Source organism: Ochotona princeps, chromosome 8 (genome assembly GCF_030435755.1).
Source record: "Ochotona princeps isolate mOchPri1 chromosome 8, mOchPri1.hap1, whole genome shotgun sequence".
NCBI lineage: Eukaryota > Metazoa > Chordata > Mammalia > Lagomorpha > Ochotonidae > Ochotona > Ochotona princeps.
Genome location: NC_080839.1, coordinates 65,043,326 through 65,061,363, shown reverse-complemented (window position 1 = coordinate 65,061,363; position 18,038 = coordinate 65,043,326). Strand labels below are relative to the sequence as shown.

Below are 18,038 nucleotides of genomic sequence, written 5' to 3'. Positions count from 1 at the left end.
GGGCGGCAGGGAAGGTGGGCACAGCCATCCTAACACAGCATGCTGAGGCAGCTATTTACTAGGCGCCCACCAGGTGTGAGATGCTGCCACCACTACAACTCTGACCTCAAGACCAGAGCTAAACATGGCCCTGGCAGAGGGGTGGCGGGCTTGGTGGCACATTCCTGGAAGATGCCACCATCACACCACACTCTGCACCCAGACCACCAGCTGCCCTCTGGAGGGCCAAAGTTCCTGGGGACAGGCCCACAGGCCGCCATCGCATGCCCCCGCCATCACGTTTCCTCACCCTCCTCCCCAAAGCCGTGGGACTCCCAGCACAATCTCCTGAGCCGATCGTCACCTCCCTCTTCACACAGCACCTGACCACCAAGTGTGAGACAGTCTTTCTTGCTCACACAAATGGTTACCATGACGCAGCCCCAAGGCGGGAGAAGAGGGGGGGTTCTACCCAAAATAGCCACTGCTAGGGAATTGAAATTGTTCTGGGGATCCAGAGGGAGCCCACAGCGACCCCACAGCGACTTCCACAGAGGAGCACCCACTGCCAAGTATTGTTAACAGGTACCCTGCGGGGAGAGGGACTCCCTGTGACCCAGGAGGCGGGGTGGCAGTCCCCCTTTGTTCCCCATCATATTGATTGACCCACAACCTGACCAGAGGAGGTGACCCACAGCCGTGGCGCTGTACTTCTCTGATCTGGCAATCTTCTCCACGGCAGGGTTCACACCTGCCCCTCCCAGGTCTGTCCCCACCCCTCCCCTGTACCTTCAGATCCCTAGGAGGACACAGACCGTCTAACTCCCCAGGGCACACCTGCTGGTAGAGGAGACATCCCCTGGCTTCTTCAGACTTCTAGGCCACCAACAGCATGACTCCACTCGATGGATTATGATAAGAACTTGGGTACTGATGTACCAAAGCCAAGGAAGACTCCGCGGAACATGGGGCAATCTCACTGGTGCTTCCTCACACCACACCCCAAATCAAGCTGAGTGGAAACTTACAAAGCAAAGCAAGATGATGAGGACCCAGATCCTCCAGGTCACTGAACTGTGCCCAAGAAGCGTGACTTGCTGAGGCTTGAGTGGGGGAAGGACAGTAACGGGAAAGAAGGCAGACAACCAACCGGGCCTCATGGAATGCAGAAATGAGGCTAGGGCTGCCTCTGGCATTTGCTACCTACTTGATGTCTGCATGGTTATTAGCTTATGTGGTTATCATTTCCTTGGTTTCTTTTCTCTCTTTCTTCCCATTGTTAACTTTATAATTGGGTCTTTTGTGAACAGCGTATTCAGGGCGACTGTGACTGCATGTGAGAATCACTGATGTAGCCTTGGGTTGAGCGACAGCAGCTCAAGAACAGCCACACGGTGTGCACAGGTGGGCATCCCGTGGTCTATAATCAGGTGGGAGTTCAGAAGTACGCTATCAAGAACTGGCAGCCAAGGGGGTGGACAGCGCCAGGGATCAATTAATTCATTCTTTATTGCTTGCTTTGTGAAAATGGGGATGGCCTCTTGAAGAATTTTCTCTTGGCAGGTGGACACAACATTGGACCTGGGGAGTAGCAGGTGCTGGAAAGACTGAAGGGGGAAGACGACTTCCTCCCTGAACCTGCTGTGGTATGGCCCACCACACCTGGGATGGTAGGGAGGGGGGGTCCCTATACTACCCCCAAGAGGAGCCAGGGCCCGTGTATTCCCACATCAGGATGAGAAGCTTCTAGCACCTGGCCCCTGAGCTGGGGCATCTTCTCCAGGGCCTAGCTCCTGCAGGGGCACCCAGCTCTGAAGTATAGATGGCAGGGGTCCCCACACTCAGCTATAGCAAGGCATGAGGGCCAGCAGCATCATGGGAAGTCTAGGAGGAACTTGCCTCCTTGGGGCCCAAAAGGATGGGATGTCCAGCAGGCTCCAGGAATAGATTTCCTGCAACAAGGGCTCCATAGCAACTCACAGGCCGTCCAGGGGGCCATGGCCGTGACCTCTCCAGCAAGGGCTGTACCTCTGTCCCTGAAGCCTCCTCCCTGTGCACTCAGGGATCCTCTATGACAGGTGGTTGTTCTCCTGATGGTTATTTCTGTATTCTTCAGAGTTTTTAGCCAGTCCATGTTAGGAATTCCTTGTTATAAGCTTTCCCTGTTTAAGTCCCTATGTGGCATCTGTCTCCTGAATGGCCTTTGCCTTCCCCCAGTGCCTGAGCTTGCTGCAGTACTCTGCCAGCTCCCCACACCACCAACAGCCAGGCTCTATTTCCTGTAGCTCATGGCCAGGCAAGATAATCTGAGCAGGGCCCCAGCATGATAGCATAAAGGCTAAATCCTTGCCTTGAACGCGCCGGGATCCCATATGGGCACCAGTTCTAATCCCATCGGCCCCACTTCCCTTCCAGCTCCCTGCTTGTGGCCTGAGAAATCAGTTGAGAACGGCCCAAAGCTTTGGGACCCAGCACCATGGGAGACCTAAGAAGCTCCTGGCTGCTGGCTTCGAAATGGTTTAGCTCCAGCAGTTGCGGCCGCTTGGGGAGTGAACCATCAGATGGAAAATCTTCCTGTCTCTCCTCTTCTCTGTGTATCTGTCTTTCCAATACATAAAAAAAAAAAAAAAGAACCTGGGCAGGTCTCCTCCACATCATGGTCCCCTGCCTGCCCCCCCCCCCCCCCCCCCGATCTTGGGATCTCTGCCTCCCTCCCCTACTCTGCCATGCCTAGTGAGAATGATCCAGAACTGACCGTGGTGATGGGATACACGGCCCTGCGACCGTGTCACATGCTGCTGAGTTGTCTGTGGGGGACTCAGACAGAACATGGATTATGCCAGGACAGTTGCTGTTTGCTTGTCTCCCGTTTCCCAGTACCTGGCTCAGGTCCCATCACCTCTCTACTTCCCAGCAGCATCCTGCCGAGGTGCACCCTGGGAGACAGCCAATGAGGGCGCAACTCCCTGGGGCCCTGCCACTCACACAGGATACCCAGATGAAGCTCTCAGTTTCAGGCCTCAACTTGGCCCAGCCCCGGCTGCTGTTGGTATTTGGCAAAGTAAACCCAATGTCTCCTTCTCCCCATCTTTCTGTGGTACTGCTTTTTAAATAAATAAATCAACTAAAAAAAAAAAAAACAAAAACTCAAGTCCTATGATGCTAATGGTTTCCCACTTAAAAAAACGCAAACCGTGGCCCAGCCTCACACCCACAGCTGGATACAGCTGGGCCCCAGCCTGCAGCTCTGGCTGACGCCCACCCCTCCAGCTTAACTCGCCCTCCTTCCAGGCCTGGTCCCCTCCTGTCTGTGCTCCCATCGCTGCATCCCCCACCCCCTGGAGAATATTGCTCGGCTGCCCTCTCTAGAACCTTAGACCAGTCCCCCTTCTTCCCTCGCCTGCCCTCTTCTCTGTTACCCACCCAGGGGTTATCAGATAGTTTCTGTGGAGTGGTCACTCAGATGCTTGCTCTCCCAGATGGTGAGGTCGGAGTTCATGCCCTACACCTTGCCTGCCTGCACCCTGTCAGGGGCCCAAGAGGCAAAGTGTGCAAGGTCATTCCCAGGCATCCATACTGTCCCTACACTATGCTGTATGACCTTCACAGCCCCTGTTCCAGGGGTTGCTCGGCAGAGCACCCCTCAGGCCTGGAACTCAAAGGGCTCTGGTGCTACCATTCACAGGCCCCAAGGGGCAGGGGTCCTGAGAGTCCTGGGGGCATCAACAAGCCACCTTCTAGGCCCTTGAGACCCCAGGCTGGCCTGTGACTTCCCCATCCCCACACTTCCCCACCCAGCAGTGGCTCCAGGCCCCTGGGCCACATCCTCTCTACACCAAAATGACAGCTGCTGACCCTCAGCCTACCCTTGCCTAAATCAAAACTGAGTGGGGGCTCCTCTCTCCACTCCTGAAAGAAGCAAGCAGCAACCCACTCCTCTCAGAACTTACCAAGGGAGCCCCTCCATTTTCCCCTCATCTCCTGCTCCACTTAACACCAAACAGCTGGCAGTGAGGGTCCTGGCAGTGGATCCCAAAGCTGCCAGCATCCACCGGGTCTCCCTGTACAGTATTGCCCCCCTCAAACCTTCAGGTTGGACCCCACCTCAGACCCTGGCTCTGTCACTCAGGGACTTAGGTGGGCCTCAGCTTCCCAGTCTATAACATGGGATGAACACAGGGTTTCTGCCACATGGGACGATTAGCAAGGCATCCGGCAAGTGGTCTTTTAAGAGTGATTTGGTAATTAGTCAGGGTGAAGGGTCAGCGATGGGCCCTGAGGGAGAACAGCTTGGACTAAAGACCCCCTCCAGGAGTGAGGAGCGACTCCCATGGTTATACCTAGCACTGACTGCCTTGGCCTCCCACAAAGCTGGGATTTTCAACCTGCCTGGAGGCCGGGGGCATCTCACAGCTAACACAGGCACACACAGACATAGAGGGATACCGGCAGCCACAGACACTGCCCAGGAGGGCCCAGCATCTCCCCTGCACAGGCGCACTTCACCCCGGGCCAGCCAAGGGGGGGTCTGGGGGCCTCCTAACCGCTGCCCTTTTTGCTTTAGAGACACCACGGAGCTGTGCCCCACAAGTGCCTGCAACAGAGTCCCAGCCGAGAACGGGGCAAGAGGGGCGAAACCGCAGGACATGGTTTGCTTCCACAAAATTAATCCCAATTACAAAAGCGTTTATGTGAACCGCTCACCATTTATGCCTAATTACCAGGCAGCACAGTCAAGCACCTCATCAAGGGGGTGCTGGATTAATTGCACTGCACTTCCACACCAGGGCCCCACCTTGTGGGTGAAGGGGCAGGTCTAAGACAGTCCCTGTCCCACAGCCAGCCACAGCCAGCCATAGCCAGCCAATTCCACCAGACTGCACAGAAGCCCCTGGAAGGCAGAAGTGCTTCAAAAGTCTCCCCACAGCCACCGTGTGTGCTCCATAGTTTCCCGGGTTCCAGACTGTCACCTTCAAGTTGGTCCCCCAGCCCCTGTAGAGCTCTGGTGTACAAAGCCAGCTACAAGGCTAGGGCCCCTTCTGGTGTCCACATGGCCCCAGGCAGCTGCGCACGGACCCTCCTTCCCTGTTAAGACAACCTACCCCTGGTCCTTACTCACTCTCAAGTCCCTTGGTGCCCCCCAGTCTCAGCAGCCTCTCTATAAACCCCAGAGTTACCCCAGGCTTAGGGCACCGGAGAGCTAAGGGCATGTGGGGAATGGCCCTCCCCAGGACAGGGACTCTGCCACTGCCCCTTGTGGAACAGGAAAACACAGGCCCCTTGGGGAGGCCAAGGTCCAGGGGCCATACATCAGGCAGGAGGGGCCAGGGCACGGGCACCCTAGCCGTGAACAGACACAGTCGGGTTTCCTCCTTAGACACCTGTGAGGCCAACTTGGATGGGAATCTTGTAAAAGACACTGAGAGAAAACAGCCAGGTGTAGCGCCAGAAGCAAGACTAGCCAGGAAGCACACACACACATACACCCCACCACAGGCCTGGGAGGCTGCGTCCATGGTGCAGACGGCCACTCGGAGGCCCACAGCCACATGGCTGGCCAGAAGCTGGTACAGCCAAAGCTGGAGATGCTGCTGCCAGGCCAGGGCCTGGTCTGGTGGGCCTTCACCTCTCTGCCTGAGGCCCACGGGGCTGGCATGGCTCACATCATCTTTCCCACCACTTTCCAGAAAATGAAATTCTGAAAGCTCATATGACTTCTCACAGTTCTCATGTCTATGTCGGACTACTCCTTGTTTGCTTACCAAGAATGTTGCCACCAACCCCCACCCCATGTCAGCCTCAGCAGAGGGAGTAGCCCAAAGGCCTGAGTGTGTCCTGTTGACTTAGGATCCACCAGCCTCCTCAGGAGTGTCACCCCAGGCTGGGCAGCCAGGCGGTGGGGGCACGGGGTCTGGACCTTGCCCTCAGCTTTCGGGGAAAATGACTGAAAAGCAAATGCCCCGGCTGTAAATGTCACCACCTCCTCTCTCAAATGCACCCGCTTTCCTCACCCATCTTCCAGCCTCCTTCGGCCAGCCACCCTGGCACAGGTTCCCAGTGGGGGCCTCCTACCTGCCCTCCAGTCCAAACACCAATCCTGCCTCCACAGGAAGCACTCCAGCTCTCTCCCAGCCTCTCTGACCCACACACCTGACTCCAGCCACTGCCTCCACTGCCCGGTTGTTCCCATAGACTGTTCCCAAACGTCCCACAGAGTGGTCTCCCCCAGCCCCCATGGCTGCATCCCCTGCCTCCGACCTCCCGCCCACACAGCCTTTGGCCTGGGCTCCCTGCTGCCAACCTCATCTATCCAATTTTCCAGAGACAGAAAGAGAGAGAGAGAGAGAGAATGAATCATGAATCCTCCATCTACTGGTTCACTCCCCCAAATGGCCACAATACCTGGGGGGGGGGGGTGGTGATCCAGGCTGAAGCCTAAAGCCTGGAACTCCATCCAGGTCTCCCACATGGGTGGCAAGTGCCCAAGCACTTGGACCATCTTCTGATGTCTTCCCAGGCACATTAGAAGTGGAATAGCCGGAACTTGAACTGACACTCTGATATGGGCATGCCAGCACCACAAATGGCGGCTTAACTCAACCTCACTCTACTCCAATCTTTCTAATGCCCCTAAGTTATCTTTCTTAGACATAAATGCAGGCATGCAACTCTAAGCCAGCACCATGGATGGACACCACCCCCACTTTCCACCCTCTGCGGTCTGTTGTCCTGTCACTGCGCACCCCCAGCCACATGGCCACGCTGGGCTCTGTGCACTCCAGAACTCAGCTCAAGCTGAGTCACCACCTCCAGCAAGCCCTTCTGGATTGTTCCTCTGCCCGAATTACACTTCCCTTCTTCTGCCCCAGGCACACCCAGCTGGGATCGCACCCAACCAGGATCTTGCCATGGAGCGGGGGGGAATGAGTCTCTGCCAGGCCCCACCTGGGCAGCAGGCTCCTTGATCTCTCATAGCTAGGGCCTTGTGCACGTTCCACAGGTCTTTCACAGATGTATGCACCTGAGGCCAAGACCTCCTAAGAGAAGACCCGGTCTGCCTGGAGGGGGGGGCGGGTCCAGTAACCCTCCACATGGGCCCCAGACCTGGAGATCAGGCTCCTAGGAGGGTGTGGACAGGAGAACCTCAGAGGACACTGCCCCTCGAGGGCTTCCCGGCTGAGCTCCCAGCGCCAGGAAGGCTGAGACGCACGGCACTGGAGCCAACAGCAACCAGCACTGCGTGCCATTGGATTAACCATTAAGAGCCACTGCTGCCGTGCCAGTTGCTGGGCCGCTGGTGGCTTAGACCCTCCCAGAGCTCCAGGCCATGTGGCAGGGCCAGAACCCAGAGGTCCTCCACAGAAGGGAGACAGGACAGTGCGAGGCCCACAAAGATTAGCTGGCCTGCTGGCCCCAAAGGCACCTGGGTCAGAAGCAACCGCTGGAAGGAAGGGTAGTGCCTGCCCCTCTTGGCCACAGGTTCAGGGTCAAAGTCAGTCTGACTCAGTCTTCCCTTCAGCCTAAGGGGGTGAACAGAAGGTCAGACCACATTTATAGGATGGTGAAGTGCAACAGGCTCCTCCCCCTGCACTCTGGAGAGGCCCCCACTTTTCGGGGGCAGCACTCTCTCCAACCCCATCTCCAATCTCAGCTCTGCGCTGACTGTTGTCCTTCAATACAGCATTCCCAGAGCCATACCTGTCAGAGGTGGCCGTCTCCCCCTCATTTACAGGGGAAAGCTTGCTGTGCCCGAGCTGCCAATCTAGGTCGGCCTGATGCCCGAGTCAGCTTCCCATTGGCCCTCTCTGCCCATCTGTCCCCTTCAGGCCTGGAACTACCGGATTGGTCCACAGGAGGCTCAGCCCCACACCTGCCTCCCAGGCCAGGCTCCCCTCATCCGTCTTCTCCCTGTCTCATTCTAGCAGCAAGGCTAAGACCCTCTCTTAAGTTCCATTTAACGGGGCTGCCTGCTTGGGGGAGGGATGGGAGAGGCACCCACAGGCTGGGCTGCGGGAGACGTCTGAGGAAGGGGGAGGTGAGGTGGGTGCTGTTGCCAAGCAACTGGAGCCTCTGGGGTAGGCAGCAGAAGCACTGCAGGCAGAGGAATTTCTACCTGCCCCCTCCCTCACCTCCCCACCCTGTCACCTGGCTCCTGCCACCTGCTGAGGTTGGGGGGGAGGAACCCAGATCAGAGAGTCAGGCACAACAGGAGCCCACATGCAAGACAAGGCCCCAGGCATCCCTCCCACCCCCTGCCAGGGCCTCTTGGAGCCCCATTCTGCACTGTGGGTGTGGCAGCCCTAGGTGCTCACTCCGCACTGGGGCTGGGTCCCCCGGAACCCCACGCCTGGGCCAGGCTCCAGGTCCTGGGGAGCCAGGTGGCTCACGACACAAAGGTTCTGTGAGGTTTGCTTCCTAGCCCTGGTCAGGACGCAGGCTGCGGTCCCGGTCCTGTCCTACGACGCTCTGGTGTGGGGGTGGGGAGGGGGAGTGGTGCTGGGTGGCAGGGAGCTGCCAGCTTCTCTCCCTCACTCAGTGCGCCCTTGGCGGGGACCTCACCCTTGACTGCAGGCCTCCAGGCCCACCTCTTACGCATTATGAGAAGCAGCGCCTCCCTCAGCCTTCCAGGGATGTCAACGTTCTTCCTACTCCCAGCTGTTCGTTTTTTATTTGTGTTGTCATTAAGAAAGGAACACACGTTTGTTTGCATTTTTTTTTCAAAGAATATAAAACTATGGCAAGGAAAAAAGCAGGTTGGAATACATCCTTCCAGAATGTCTTTCTATGCCTGCAGGAGCCCAGAAAACAAGTGTATCTACATGTAAATAAAAGTCAATATTGAGACAACTCCTGGGCATCGGGCAGGTCAAAAGGGGCACGCCTGGCACCACACTTCAAAGGTGAGGGGACACCTAAGTGACTCCCCTCATGCCCATCTGTGTCCTCCCTTAGCTGTTCAAAATCCACACAGTTGATCATCCTGTCAGGAATTCTCCCAAACAGGTTCCTGCCTGCCGCAGTGGTGGGGTCCCCCTCCCCAGGCAAGGGCAGTGCACACCCTACACACACACACACACACACACACACACCACCATGCCTCCCTGGGTTTCTAGGGAATTGACCTGGGGGCGAGGGGACACCCTCTTGGGGACAATTACCAGGACACATAGTTCACATCCAACAACAGCTGGGTCAACCGTAACTCTGATCCAGTCTCCTCCCTCCGCCTCTCGTCCTCCCAAGTGGGCTCCGGCTGATGACTTCCTAGGACTGGAGCACCTGCAGCAGCAGATCAGGAGGAGACCAGGCCTCCTGCCCTCCCCTCCAGGATCTGCCCTGTAACAGATGGTCCTCCTCCGTCCCCGATGTACCCAGACGGGGCAGCTGAGAATTGGCTTGGAATTAAAAATGACCTTGACATTTGAAACAGAAACAGGGAAGAAGATCAATAGGGATGACCGCAGGAAGGGGAGCAGGGTCTAAATGAGGCTGGCAGAAGAGGGGGCACAGCAGGACAGCAGCTGGCCATGTAGGAAAAAAAAATCCACTGCTTTCTTGAGCTAGGAAAGCCCCAAGAGTCCTCACTCATCCCCAGGTCGCTGTCCTCCAGACGGCGGGGTAGCTGATGATGTGACCAGCAAGGCAGATTGGTCCTGGCGGGCCCTGCCCAGTGGCTGTCCTTGCCGCAGCTGCAGGGCACCTGCACCCACACCAGGGGGCCCAGACCACCAGCTGAGGCTGGGGGAGAAGTGGGGGGAGGCATCTCCCCCTCACGGTGGATTCTGGAATGCTGGATTCTGGTGGGGGTCTGGGGGAAGGAAGGTGGGAAGAGGGGTGGAGTCAGGCTGCAGAGGCAGGAACCTGACGCTAAGCCCACATCTCCTTCCAAGTCACTAGCTTGAAGGTTTTGGATACTGGACTGCCTCTGCCTGGGGAGCGGGTCAGAGGGGACCTCTCTCCCCCTCAGCCCTCACAACAACCATGCCAAGCACCCACCCCTTCCTCGAGGTGACCTCCTGCTCAGTTCCTCTCCATGTCTGAGCCCTTCCTTGAGTGCCAATTTGTGGGATGGAAGGTACAAGAATCCCACACTAAAGGAGCTCAGACAGCCCCCTCCCCTCCTGCCCTTCTGTCCTGGCACCTCTCCCTATCCCTAAAGAGCCATCAGAGCAGAGGTTCTGCAGTGGGCAGAGGGTGGATGACCACACAGCAGCATGCCCAGCCCCCAATATGCCAGAGCGTGCCTTCCTGCAGCCCGGCTCCTCCCCTCTCTTTGCAAGCCCCACACTACAGGGGTTAAATGCCCTTCAAAGCCTCCCTCTTCCTCCAGGAAGGCTTCCAGGACCTCCTCAGCTGATTGTGACACACACATACACACATCCTGTCTCCCTTAGCTGGGAAGCTGGGCACCTCCTCCAAGCCAGGGCAGAACCTTGCTCATAGGCCAGCTGGTGGGGGGTGGAGGGCGGGAGAGATGTGGAGGTACTCAGTGACATCACTGCGGCGTTGCGGTTCTAACATGACACCAGCAACCTGTGATCTGTGCGACTCAGCCCTGCGGAGCAGCCTGTCCCCTACCTTGGAAGATTCTACATGAGAATTAGCACTTTCCTCAGGTGCCCACACCTTTGCAAACAGGAAGGCTCAGCTCACAGTCACCTAGTGCTTCATGCTGCCAAGGCCACTTCCCCCCAACACAGGCACCTCGCTGCCCTCTGCAAACCACTTATGAGCCTAATCTGCAGACATTACCATGTGATAGGAGAGAAAACTGAGGCTCGGACAAAGGGGCAGCACAGACCCCGTATGACACTCAGCCTGGTAGGTTCTAGGATCTACAAGGCACTGCATGGCGGACCATACAAGCGATTCCTGACAGCTGTACCTCTCCACCCTCAACAGCAGAGGCCAGTGACCTCTGGAGTGGGGGCCGGAGGAAGATGGGGGGTGGGAGTTGCAGGACGAAAGACCCCAAGCAGGGACCCCAGTCCAGCAAGCTGCAGGCAGCAGCAGGAAATGTCAGGGGCATGGCAGGGAGAGCATGTGATGGGCATTTGAGTGGCCCTTCCGGACTCAGGTCCTGGACAGCACAGCCAAGTCACCAGTCCAGCTCCACAGCTCTAACAGCCTAGGAGGAAAGTGTGCGTATGTGGGGGGAATGTCCTGTAAGTCCCCAACACAGGGCACAAGGCTGCTGCTCTCATGCTCCCTTTCTACCTGCGGGCCCCAAAACAGGAGCCTGGAGCCACTTCAGGGAGGCATGACCCTAATGAACTTGAACATCTGAATCCCACAGTTCTATCATGACACCTATTTTCCACAAACTTTTTAAAGACCCTTGGGGAATGGCTTTAAAGAAGAGAGCCCTGCTACCACCCCTACCTCTAGGGAGTGCGTGGAGACCAGGCACAGCACAGACACCCTGCTGGAATGTCCACCCGAGAACTGAGGTGCCCAAAGCCAGGTCCCTACATTGCCTGGCGGCCAGAAGCTTCCAGAAGAGCTGGAGTTGCAGCTGCAGCCCAGGGCAGTGCCATTAAGAGTGGGGCAGGCTGGATCACCTACAGTGTGGGGACTGTAGACAGATTTTTCAGGGTGTCCCTTTCAGAGAGACCCAGGGGCTAAGGCCGAGTTGGTTAGGGAAAGGAGAGGACAATGCCAGTGAGGACTGGCAGGTGTACTGCAGGGGCACTTGGGGTTGACCCCTCGGGAATTCTCCACACACACACAGCTTCATACAGGAACCTGCACGAGCACACTGTGTGAGTGCTGGGTGGGGCGTGCTGTGATGTGGGAGCCAGCAGGGACCAACCTGTCCTCTATCTTGCCACTCCCAGGGAGGCCCCTGCTGGTTGTCCTTCCCCCTCCCCTTGGAAGGCTTCCCCGGATTTCCCGCTGCATGGGGGGGCGGGTGGAGAGAAGAAAAATGGAGCACCCTACCACCCTACCCTCACCCCTGGGCCTGAAATTCCACCAGGACAATCTGAGCCACAGAATCCTGAAGTTTGAATGAACCTGTCAGCTCCAACCCAGCCCCCACCCGGCAGAGGAATCCAGTCCGCAGACACCCCTGACAGATGGCCACTGGCCGCCTGGCCCTGGCTCCTGCACACACTGGGAAGGGGTCAGCTCCAGGCTGCGCTCAGAAGGAAATTCTCCCCTTCTAGGTCAGTCTCTGCGCAGGGAAGGCACTAGGCCTGAGCCAGCCAACATGGAGAGCCTTGGCCAGTCCTGGTCAGGGCCAGCTGCAGGAAGCAGGAGCGGAGACCATCTCGGGCAGGGGCGGGAGTGGGCGAGAGGCTGGAGGGGGCACCAAGGGCCCCAGCAGGGGTGGCAGGTAGGTGCCAACTGGTACACAAACTGGCCTGCAGTGCCCGGCCCCCACACACAGTTTAGCAGCTCTGCTTGTCTCAGCCACACCAGGGCCCCCATATCCAGCAGGAGCTCCAGCTAGACCTAACTCAGGGGCAGGCGGCTCTCAGGAGCTACCTGGAGCAGCCCCTGCCAGCCCAGTGGACAGCCCAAAGAGGGTGGGCCTGACAGCTGGGATCCCAGGCTCAGCTGTCACATCTGCCTGGGTGTGGGGAGGCTGCACCTGATCTCAGGAGTCCTCAGTAGCCTTGCCAGCCCAGGAGGCTCGGCCGCTGGCAGCCGGGGCTGAAACCTGAAGACTGCGCAGGCCCCCAGGGAGGCTGAGGGCAGACTCTGGGCACAGCAGTGAGGGGCACACCGGGTCACGGGGCGGAAAGTGCTTCTCCCCGCCGCCTTTGCCCCCGAGAGAGGGAAAAGGGGGGCGAGCTGTGCGACTCTGGGGCCTCAGTTCTTCCTCTCCGCCTGGCGCAGCCCAGGGCTGCCCAGCCTGGGTGCAGGACGCCATCTTGGGTCAAGGTGCAGCCACAGGGGGCTCCCCTTGGCGAGCCCCCCCCCAAGATAGCCAGCACCATCCCCTCCCTCTACACACACCGAGGGCGCCCACACCTACTCCACAGGCCTTGCCGCGGTGGGGGGGGCGCACGCAGCCGAGTGGGGGGCGGGATGGGGAGGAGGGGGTGCCCCAAGGAGGGAGGCTCCAGGAACGCGAGACGCGCACGCAGTTTGGCAGCCCGAGGCCGCGGGGCACAGCGACGAGGGGCTGGGGGGAGGCCGGGGGCGGGCCCTGGCCTAGCGCCAGCTCGGGCCGCGCCAAAGACCAGGGAGGCCAGGGCTGTCGGGAGAGGGAAGCCGGGGTGAGGGCGGGCCACGGAGCGCGGGGTCTCCCGGGGCGCGGGGCCCGCGACCCCCGCTCCTGCACCCGTGGCGAGGCCGCGCGTCCTTCACTTGTGCAGATGCGAAGCTCTCAAGGACACGTCTGCACCGGCCCGGCGGGGTGCGTGTGTCCGCGTGCATGTGAGTGTGTATGTGGGGGGTGGCGACCCCAGGCGTGTGGCCCCCACACCGCCGCTCCAGCCCCGGCCCCACGGCTCCCACCCCCGCGTTTTCCGGCCCCCCGCGGCCCGGGATCCCCGCCCGCCCCCGCCCCGCCCCCACACTGCGGCGTCGCCGCCACCGCCGCCCCGGCTCTCACGGCCCGCAGCGGGGGCAGGGAGGAGCCAGGCACGACGCCCCGCACCCCGCCCCGGGCCGGCCGTCCCCTCCCGCGGGAAGGTGCACCCCCAAAGTGTGTATGAGGGGGCGCTCTCCCCACCCCCTCGCACCCCTCCCAGATCCGCGGGCGCCCCGCACCCTCCAGCCACAGGTGGCCGCAGGAGGATCGCGGAGCTGCGCTCGGCGGCCCGGCCCCCCATCACCTCGAGGCCCGCCCCCCGGAGGCCGCCCGGGTCCCCCCCCTCGCCCAGCCGGGCCGGGAGCCGGGGGGAGGGGCGGGGGGCCGGGTTGTGCCAGGCTGCCATTTTCTGCCGCCGCCGCGGAGCCTGCGCGGGGGCCCGGCCCCCCACCCGCTCCTCGGCTCCCCGCGGCTCGCGGCGAGGGGCCGAGCATTCCGGGTCGGGGGTCCGCGCCCTCTGGCGCCCCGGCAGCAGGCCCCAGGCGGAGCCCCCGCGGGCCCGGGAGGTGGTGGTGAGGGGAGGCACGGCCCGGAAGGCGGGGGCGGCCAGGCCCCGGGGCCCCTGCGGCAGCGCCGAGCCGGGCACCACGGCCGAGGCCAGCGCGGTGGAGGAGGAGGGCCCCCCGCGGCATTGTATAGACTTGAACTTGAGCCCGGAGCCCGGGCGGGGGCGGGGAGGGGGGTCCGCGCCAGGAGCGGCCAGGACGGGAGGGGGCGCCTGCAGAGCCCGCGGGGACATAAACAAACCCTCCTCTGCCCCGCGCCGCCCCCGGCCAGCCGGGCCGGCCGTCCCCACCCCGCAGCCCCAGCCCCGCGGGCACCCCGGCGCCGAGTTGCAGAGCTCCCGCGAGCGTGCCCCGCAGCCGGGCACTGCCTGCCCCGCCGTGCCCCCCGCCCGGCTTCCCGCCCCGCGCCAGCGTCCGGGCCGGCCTCCCGGGCCGCCCGCAGCGGCGCTCATTACCGTGTGGCCGGTCGGCTCGGGCCGGCCCGGCTGCGCGCCCTGGTGCCGCGGCGCCGCGTCCCGGCTCGTCCTCTGCTCTCGCCGCCGCCGCCCGCGCGCCCTCCCTCCCTCCCGGCCCGCCTGCCTGCCTCGCTCGCTCGCTCGCTCGCTCCCTCCCTCCGCTCGCTGTCGCGCTCCCTCTCTCCGCCTCCTCCGCCGGGTCCCCCCCTCCCACCCCTTCTCTCCGCCTTCCTCCTTCCCTCCCTCCGGCCGCCCGCGGGCCCAGGCCTCCGCCCGCCGCTCGCCCCCCGCGGCCGCGCTGGCCCCGGCCCCGGCGCTGCGGAGCCGGCCCGGGAGGCAGCGCCGCCGGCTGGGGGGCCCCCGGGGCGCCGCGGCGGGAGCGGCCTGGGCGCGCGGCCGGTCCTAGCGCCCTCGGTCCGACGCTGCGGCCCCGCCGGGGGGCCCCCCTGCACGCTGCCAGACGGAGGCTCGAACCCCGCACCAACACCACCCACCACCCACTCCAGAGGTGGCCGGGGCATTCCGCCTTGGCCGCACCGCCAGCCCTGGCGCCGCTCGAGGGGCAGCCAAGCCCGGGCAAGGGAAGAGGGGTGCCTTACCGCAGCCCTCCCTCTCCCCGCGGGCCGCCCCGCTACCTGGCGCTGCCTCTGCGCTGGGTGCCCGCATCCAGCACTGGCCGCGGGGACAGCGGCCCCTCCTCTCTCTCGGCCGGTGTCAAGTGCCTCCCCCCCGCAGCCCGCCGAGCCCCCGGCGGCCTTCGCCCTGCAGTTCTCCCGACCTCCGCCAGAGCCCACTGCACTCTGCCGCTCTCAGCACCGGAGATGGGGACAGCAGCGCCGGCCCATCCCCGCGGCCAGGTGCGGCGGCCGCCGCCCGAGTGCAGGCCACACGGGCCCCATCGGCGGGGCGGAGGGCGCAGCGCCGGGAGCCTGCAGCCCGAGCCACCCTGCATCGGATGAGCTCGCTTGTACCTGGAGGTGGCCGAGTCGAGTGGGGTGCCCCCCCAGTTGGGCACTGGAAGGAGTTCGTGGAGTGGGAGGCTGAGCGGAATGACTCGGAAGGTCTCTCCCAGCTGTAATATATTCCCTGCGTTTCTGCACCGCCCTCACCCCCTCACTGTGGGAAGAGGGGTTCTCATTCCTCAGCCTGCTGGCCTGGCCCACCTTCAGCCTCCCCCAGCTGCACACCCCATCCTTTCCCCAGACACCGCCATTGCCACTCATGGGCAGGGGCTGCTTGCTGAAGCCGGCCTGCCTCGTGCCTGCTCCCTAGGCACCATTCACTGCCACCACCAAGCTCATTTTTTGAGGGTCATGGGCACCTAATTCCCTGTGCTACAGGTTGCCTTGTCACCCAAGAGAGGGGCTTCCTAAAGCCCCTCGGTGTCTCAAGCCCAGAGTCCACTCTCCAGGCAATTGTCTTGGCCTTTTCCATGATCAGCCACGCTGCTGTTGCGAGGCCCTGCGGTCCATGGCCATGCATGCCTGGCCGGTGGTAGGGTTACTGACATCCCGGAGCCCAGCACTTGGTTTAGAGCAGGCACTAGGTAGGTGCACTTGAGCCCTGCAGGACCCTGGCCCTTGGCTGGCGACTTAAGCCTGGGTGCCCAGGAGCACCCTGAATGCTGCTTCCCGCCTGGTGCACCTCCACCTCTACCTGGGGTTTAGGGAACCCCGGCCCTTCCACAGCAGGGACCCCAGGGGAGAGCTAGGCACCCTGTGCCATCAGCCATGGGAGGCGATTTGTTCTGCCCTCGGTTTACAGAGGGAGCAACGGAGGCCCAGGCTCCTGTGACTCTGAAGTCACTGTCTCCCCTCTTTTCCCTTCCCCCACCCCCACCCCTGCTGTTACTGACGTGTGCTGACCCGGGGCCAAGACAGGCACAGGTAGGGTTTTGTTCAACAGTGCTGTGACTGGCGACATTCACAGGGGCTGATGAAAGGTGTGACCTCGGATGTGCACAGCCGAAGAGATCCTAGGGGGTGTCCAGTGAGATGCCACTGTGTGGTGACAGAGCTGGTCCCAGCTGCTGGCCCCTAGGGTCCTTAGTCCCTAAGGTGACAGTTGGTGCTGGCTCACCCTCCTCGCCACCCGTTGCACCTGGGTCAGCTCAGAGTCCTTCTGCCTTGGGCCTCCTGACTGGAACTGCGGCCACACAGGTGGCGCTGCTTAGGAAAGGAGGAAGGTTTGCCCGGCTCACAGTTTTGGAGAATCACAATCCCAAATCAGGAGTCCCCTGGGTCTGAGGTCTGAAGAGGGCAGTGCGCATGGGTAACAATGAATTGCATGACAAGCCGGGAAGCAGAGAGGGAAAGAGCTGGGCTAAACTCTGCTACCATTTCTCCTCATCTGCCTCCTGAGAGCAATGCCCCATCGCCCAAAGACCTGCTGCTGCACCCACATCCCAGAGACCAGAATTGCCCCCAGCCTTCATCTGCCAGTCATTGATGCTAATCCATAAATCAACATAAGACAGTGGTGTGAAACGGCGGTATCAGGAGGCAAATCCCACTCCAACCACAACAGGCATCTACGCTCCCTCACTCGTCTCAGCCCCACCGTGGTCACACGGGAATCCCAGTTGATCCCAAGTAACCAGAGGTGCTAACGAACAACCCCAAATCTCAAGGACTTAAAAACCACAGTGCTTTCTGTGCAATACAAACATGGCTGTCCCTCAAAAAGAAATTACATGTAGAATTACATGGTCAGCTATCCCACTCTGCATATATATGTCCAAAAGAATGGACAGCAAGTGCCTGAGGGGGTATTTACATATTCACAGCAGCATCATTCATAACCCGTGGCAAGTGCAAGCAGCCCAAATGCCCATTGAGGATGGAATGGGTGAGCAGTGAGTGGCAGGTGCACTGGAATATTACTCAGCCTGAATCACAAAGGACATTCTGGGCTGGCATTGTGGCCCTGTGGGGTAAGCTTCCACTTGGGATACCCACGTACCATATCACACTGTTGATTTGAGTCCCAGCCAGCAAACGGAGTGCCCTGCAGGGAGGACCAGCTTCCTACTGGCACGCTCAGGTCTCCCTGGGGATTCCCTCAGCCGTAGAGCCATCCCTGGGCCTGAGGATTGCCAGGTTACTTCCTCGGGCCCTCGGCCAGAGGCAAATCATCTCGTTTTCTGAGAACGTGTTGAATCAGTGAGGAGCAGGCTGCCAAGGTCCCGTGCTGCCTGGATGACCACGCACGCCTGCCGTGGGTGTGTGAACATGCTGATGTTGTGAATACAGAGAAGGGTCCTACAGCCTCAGGATCCCATTAGCCACCTTCATGGAGCCAATCGTAGACACAGCCATCGTGGAAGACTCCATGTGTACCACTTCAACTATGTTACCCTCTTAACTGAGTTTCTCAGAGAAACACACACACGTGTGCGCAGTAAAAACACAGGTGCATGGGCCTGGCACCGTAGCCTAGAGGCTAAAGTCCTCGCCTTGCATGCATTGGGGTCCCATATGGGCGCCATTTCTAGTCTGGAGGCCCCACTGCCTATTCAGCTTCCTGCTTGTGACCTGGGAAAGTAGACAAAGACAG

The 18,038-nt window shown here is 60.7% G+C and overlaps 1 protein-coding gene across 1 annotated transcript; it reads left to right on the top strand.

The window, feature by feature from the left end:
• Positions 1–10,785: 10,785 nt before the first annotated feature.
• LOC131480900 (basic proline-rich protein-like) lies at positions 10,786–15,442 on the top strand. The gene is made up of 3 exons (XM_058667365.1): positions 10,786–10,800; positions 13,426–14,525; positions 14,749–15,442. The coding sequence occupies exons 1-3, from the start codon at positions 10,786–10,788 to the stop codon at positions 15,440–15,442; spliced, it is 1,809 nt and encodes a 602-aa protein (XP_058523348.1).
• Positions 15,443–18,038: the final 2,596 nt, after the last annotated feature.